Source organism: Aulonocara stuartgranti (genome assembly GCF_965226115.1).
Source record: "Aulonocara stuartgranti genome assembly, chromosome: 4".
NCBI lineage: Eukaryota > Metazoa > Chordata > Actinopteri > Cichliformes > Cichlidae > Aulonocara > Aulonocara stuartgranti.
In genome coordinates this window covers 11604084-11610149 of record NC_138942.1, presented here as the reverse complement: position 1 = coordinate 11610149, position 6066 = coordinate 11604084, and the positions used below count along the sequence as shown (strand labels likewise).

At 39.1% G+C, this 6066-nt stretch overlaps 1 protein-coding gene across 2 annotated transcripts; it reads right to left on the bottom strand.

The window, feature by feature from the left end:
- Positions 1-1872: 1872 nt before the first annotated feature.
- nr5a5 (nuclear receptor subfamily 5, group A, member 5) lies at positions 1873-5587 on the bottom strand. Of its 2 annotated transcripts, XM_082529312.1 has the most exons (7): positions 5390-5587; positions 4511-4626; positions 4094-4235; positions 3073-3830; positions 2773-2892; positions 2531-2678; positions 1873-2440 (listed from the first exon to the last, which is right to left on the bottom strand). In XM_082529312.1, exons 1-7 carry the CDS (start codon positions 5487-5489, stop codon positions 2193-2195), a joined length of 1632 nt encoding a protein of 543 aa, XP_082385438.1. In that variant the 5' UTR covers positions 5490-5587; the 3' UTR covers positions 1873-2192. The 2 variants fall into 2 exon arrangements, with proteins under 2 accessions (XP_082385438.1, XP_082385439.1); XM_082529313.1 differs by lacking the exon at positions 4511-4626 and having other exon boundaries at positions 5390-5448.
- Positions 5588-6066: the final 479 nt, after the last annotated feature.

The following is a 6066-nucleotide window of genomic DNA, read 5'->3' as shown; positions in this document are numbered from 1 at the left end:
ACAACCACACTGCCTTTGCCTGCAAAACAGTACTTAGGGCACGAGTAGGTCCCACCCATCTCAGTTCTGCTTGCATTTGCCTTTTCTACTTCTAGGGCTCACTCTTTCCACTCTGCTGAAACAAGTCTAAGGTCTCAGTTTTGATTGGAGACTTCAGCTGAAAATTAATAGCAGATAACACTGCTCCCAATGAATGTAGGGCACACACTAACCATTCATTCCATTCAGGGGTGTTTTCACTGTTTGAATCTATTATAGTGAATGGTCCTTCTGCACTGGTAGTGACTGCTGTCATTGTCAGTGGACTTCCAGACCTAGGAAATGCTTGTGCCACATAGTTTGTGAACTCCATTCAATCTCTCAGCTGTAGACTTCTGGATGTTTTTTTTATACCATTTGCCATGTTTTTGCTGGACAAAATTATTCACTCTTTGAGAACTAAAAGAAAAATGAAATTCATGTGACTTTTTCCCTAGTAGCTCGCTTTTTTCATTTTCAACACGTGATGAATTGAAATGTTATTTGAGCTTATCTTGAAAAATAAACCTGGAAACATGAAGGAGGGCTTTATCGTGTTTATCTTGGATACAGCTCTTTGTGAGAATGATAATCAATGATAATTTAATATATACTGAATGCTAATTAATTTGATTTTTTTTTGACAATGATTTGTAAAACGTTGACCTTTGTAAGCTATGAATAAGCTAGCCTGCTGCAAAGTATAAGTGAGATGTATGTTTGAGTTGCGAATGAGTGAATGAGAATGAATAGAATTTGAAACAGTTTGTCTTGGGATGAATAAATCCTTTAGGTCACTATGAGTCTGTTTCCTATTATTTTATTTCCCTGTTTATGTGTCTTGGCATATAAACAGTAGGTTTTCTTGATGAAGGATCATTCCGGACTGTAACAGCCCTCATCTACCCCACAGTCTCTAGAGACTCCATGTGCAACTGGAGGAATGTAAAATGCCGAACTGCTTTTTTTCTTTTTTTGCTTGTGTCCACACTTCTAAGACCTTGGAATTGCTTGTTATGAGGTCAATATCACTACAAAAACCTGTGGCGAATTAGCCCTCTATCTTTTTTTTTTAGTTGTCCCGTCAACAGCTATTGCGGTTCAGCTGTCTCTCTCTCTCTCTCTTTTCAAACCACTGCCTGCAAGAAATGTGTTTTTGAATGAGATTCCATTACTGATATAAAATAATGTTAAACAGTGATTAGGAAATAAATGATAAATTTGTGTGTGAGGAGTAGTGCAAATGGAATTGGTGGACTTTTGTATTTATGTGTTTGTTAAAACTAGTATTTGGTAGTTAACAGCCTTTTATTTTTTTTTCTTTTCTTGATTCAGTGCAATTTCACCCCTAGAAATCCCCTTATCATTGAGAAGTGTATTTATTTGCTTTAATTTAGACGGTGCATTTGATGTTTAGTTTCAGGTTATCCTTTTTTTTCCTTTAGTTTTTCTTTCTTTTTTTTGGTTTAGGTTATAAGTCATGTAGTCATTTCATAGAAGTTGTCATAACATTGGTTTTCTTTCCCTTGTTTTTGGATCTGTGCCAGCACACTATAAATGTTCATTCCATAAACGGACTTAACTGACTTCTTTGGCAACTTAACCAGATGAATAAAATCCATTTTAAATCATCTACATCTTGTTTTTCATCTTCATGTTTCTTTCCCACATTCATTTGTTTTTATTGTAGTACTTGGAGCAGTAATAATTGAAAAAATTGTTAAAGGTAAAATCAGCTGGAAAGAAGTTTCTTTGCGGAATAGTGAGAAAATAGCACCAATATGTCATAATTTTCCTCTTAAGTACACACAGAGACTTGTGTAAAAATGTAAAACTTTATTGATGCATTTTTCTTTCCTCTTTAGACAGTTAAGCTCTTCCTGATTACTAAAAACAACACGTTAGTGCTTGGTTCTCACATTTCTCAAGAATACTGTTAAAGAAACTGATGAGCTATTTGGCTGTGGTAACACTGCAGGCAATAGACTTGGCCAAAGCATTGCATGGGTACGCAAATACTTCTTTGCACTGATGATCTGTGATAGATAGCTTTTCCCTTACTTTCAACAATCATAAAAAGTAATGGAAAGGTGAATGTGGAAGGCAGAAAAGAACGTACCAACTTTACAGCAGCATACTGTGGCCACTCTGGTACCACAAGTGATATCATCTTCTCAGCTGTGCTTGGTGTGCAGCATCTCTGTAAGTAGAGAGTTACAGGGCAAATCTCCTTGAAGATGGCGCTGGTACAAATAGTCCTCAATTTGCAAGCTAATGCTGCGAACTTCAGGCAGCCGAAGAAGCAACTGGCCAAACTTGTCACAATGTCCTGGATGATTTTGCTGAGTGTACTCCATCAGCGCCCTGTTGACTCGCTCTTGAGTTTGCTCTACCTGCCTGCGGTTATGCACTGACTTCACATCTAGAGCAGAAAAAAACCCACACAACACAAACATAATTAACGTTGAACAAAAGCTACATTGGATATGTGTCTTCGAGGAAAATTGCTCACCGGGGTTAAATAGCACCAGGTATTTGAGACAGACAAACTCGTGTCTGTCCAAGTGGAGTGCCTTAAGTTTGGATACTAGGTCTTGGGTCCTTGATACCAGGCTACTCAGTGTCACTCCTGCCTGGGAAATGATGGTTGACACCTCAATCTGCATCAGAATAAGACAAAGAATGTGCTCATTATTACTTTCATTTCTTTGAAACATTTCTAAATGTAAGAATGCAGCATTTTAAAGTAGAAACCTGTTGTCCTGTGACCAGATATATGCAGCCTTCTTTGCCATACGTCACTTGTCTACATAAGTGATCTAGTACCAGCAGCTCACTCCAACAGCTCTGCAACAGCACCATTTGGTCTTCCACCTATTGGAAAGATTTTGTGTGTATTTGCAAATTAAAGATTATACTGGATGGCCTCAATTAAGGACGCATGCATGTTAAGGAACAAATGGGATAGATCTACTCTAACAGCTAATTAATCATTGTATCGCTAGAAAAGTGTTATTAATTTCATGTGTATCCCATGAGTTAATGGTTCCTCACCATCAGCTCCTTAAAGAGGGAACTGTTTCTGGCCCACTCCACTAGGCAAAACAGAGTCTGGTCAGCCATTTTGCACATAATGCTGAATGTATTCAGACGGTCGTGCTTGCCTCGGTTGGCCTGTTCTCTCTGAAGACTGGCCAGAACTTTGGCATTCAGCTGGCTCTCATCCTGTTCCCCTTCCAGCAGTTGGCTTAAGAAGTTAGGTGTAAGCGCTGATGATAGAGGGTTGGTTGGTGTTTGTGTGGGAGCCTGGGATACAGGAGTGGTTAAGCTTTTTGTTGAAGAGGGCGATGATTCTAGTGTACTTCTTGGTGTGAATGAGCTGTTTGGGGTTGAATCCACTGTATAGTTTACAGGAACTGGGCTGTAGCCAAAAGGCACTTCCAACTTCTCCTCAGGGTGTCCAGGGAAAGTGCAGTGGTACAGTCCAGGGTAAGGCAGGGATGGAGGAGTAAGACCTCTGTTTGTGTTCACAGTGCAGTTCAGAGACATGGGTTCACTTGACTGCCCCATGCAAGAAGTATACATGTGGGGTTGATTAACAGCTTCAGAAGTTAATGGATGACTGATGCAGCTGGTTACCACCTGGAGGTCATTTAGAGCGTGGGGACCATGTATTTGTCCAGTTTCTACCTTAATCCTGTAGGGATCAGTGTTTGACTGGTGATACACCTTTTGCTGTTTCATTTGTCTGTCCCGGCGGTAGAGGGGCCCAAATTTGTTCCTGCCTCCTCTCATACGATCTGCTCTGACCGCTGATGAGAGAACATCAAACAAATATTTAATTATAAACAAAAATATGTAAAAGATCATCTTTAAAAAATTACAATCTCACTCCATTTAGAGTTTGCAATCATTTACATAATTTACAATCTGGGTCAGCACTGCTTTATGAGTTCTTAGATAAGTCTCAAGGGAGGCAAAAAAAACAACCTTGCGTATCAGTGAAAGAGAAAGCCTGTTGCAACTGAATGGTCTACAAATTAGCTGTGAATGAAGTGGTGGCAATTTGGTGTACCTTCTTTCTTCATACCCACAGCTAAACACTTCTGGAAGCGGCAGAATGGGCAACGTTTTCTCTGAGAAAGGTTCATGGGGCACCTCTGTTGCTCTGCACAGGTGTAATGTTTGTTGTTTTGCACTGAACGTTTAAAGAAGCCCTGCAAAGAAAATGAGAGAGAGGGAACCTTTATGCACACCACAAAACCATAGATATCTACATGTGCATCATTATTGTCGTAGAACTACGGGACATGTATCTCTTAATATATCTGTAGTACCAGATTATAGTTACCTGGTGTTTAATTCAAAACCATTAATGTGTTATTTATTGTGGACTCATAAGTCACTTTGGTTTTGCAGTTAACAAAGCTAAGATGACTTTTGGTGGCATAACAGAATGCATATTTTGCACTGCCCAAACCTTATCCTTTACCTTGCAGCTCTCACAGGTAAGAAGTCCATAGTGGTATCCTGACACTTTGTCTCCACAGACAGGACAGTTGTCCTCTGAGTCCAGTCTACTCTCTGCCTCTGTCTTTTGCTCCTGAGCTGAGGACCAGTAATATTTAATGACAAGATTTACATTATGACACAAACTTCACCGTTTGAGGGTGTTCTTCTTCTTCTTCTTCTTCTTTTTTAAACAATGTTTTGTTTCAATGATATGCAAAGCTACTGCTTAAACTGAATACACTTTTCATATCAAATATGTGATGTATATAATATGTTGGAAATTAGTATATTTGGTAAGGTTGCAAGGAATCATGTGTGCCGTGCCAAGTATAATATTTCAAGTCATCTAAAACAGGAGGATAATTAGCAATCAGACATGAGTTAGAATTTTGTAAATCCTGAGTGGCTAAAGAGACTAGAATGCTGTGCTGCTGAAGTGTAAAAGTGTCATCTAACAGGGTTTATTGCCCAGCTGCTGAAAGAACAGTGGGCAGGACCATCGCTTTGCTGTAGACAGTACCTTATCACTGGGCTTGATTTGCTTGACTATGATCACAGATATGACCCTTACATAATATCCAGAACTATTCTCTCTATCTCCTCTATGACAGAAGGGAATCTTCTGGGAACCACTTTAAAACCTTTTTGTTTGTTTTGTTATTCTAAATGTGTTTTTTCAAATGAAAGTGACTACTGTTTTTCATAATATACATTCACAGACAATGTTAAAACCTGCTTCAACTTTCAAAGTATGAACTTTTTAACACAGGTAGTTTCACACAACATTTTTAAAATATATCTATTGACACCTACATACCAGTTCACTATTGACCCATAGCCACTTTCATCTAGTACTCACATGTTGATGATCCCTCCAAATTGATCAAATCCTCTTGATAGTTACCAGGGTGGTGAACAAGAGGCTGGTGCTGCTGTAGGTGATAACCTGGTAGGTCCATTTTAATAAGTGGGACATTGACTCAGCCCAGTTTGAACTTCATTGTAGCAGAGATCAGGAGACCGCAGACACTGCAGGTGGCAGGTGAGCAGGCCCAACCAGCGGCTGTGGACTGATCTTGTTTAAGGCCTACATGTGGACTTCGATCTATAGTGAGTGTCATAAAACCTCTCCTGATTGGCACTCCTACCAGCTAGTCTGTCAGCAAGCAAGCCAATCAACCACACATAGGTTGATAAGTCAAATAGCCACCTGCTGGAATCTTCCTGTAGTGAAATCATGTCAGTATCATTAAGGTACTCTGAGCTCACCTGATAAGAATCATTTAGTACACATAATCACTTTATTCAAACTACAGACATTCTGATTTTATTTGTCATTCCCTCCATTATACTTGTAATTCTGAGCTGATAATGTAGGGTTTGGGTGAATGAAGATCTGATGCTAGGGTCAGTGTTATATAAAAGACTCAAAATGAATTTGCAGTGACATGGAAATATAATTACACAGGTTTTACCAGCAGAATGCATTGATAATTCTATGCAAAGATGTATTCTAAATTAAAAGAATAAGGAGGA

Coding starts and splice junctions, on each gene's coding strand:
- nr5a5 (XM_082529312.1), bottom strand. CDS start 5,489: ATGGACCTACCAGGTTATCACCTACAGCAGCACCAGCCTCTTGTTCAC. Junction 3,831..4,093: donor TGTGGGTATGAAGAAAGAAG/GTACACCAAATT, acceptor TTCTCTCATCAG/CGGTCAGAGCAGATCGTATG. Junction 2,441..2,530: donor CCTGGTGCTATTTAACCCCG/GTGAGCAATTTT, acceptor TTTCTGCTCTAG/ATGTGAAGTCAGTGCATAAC.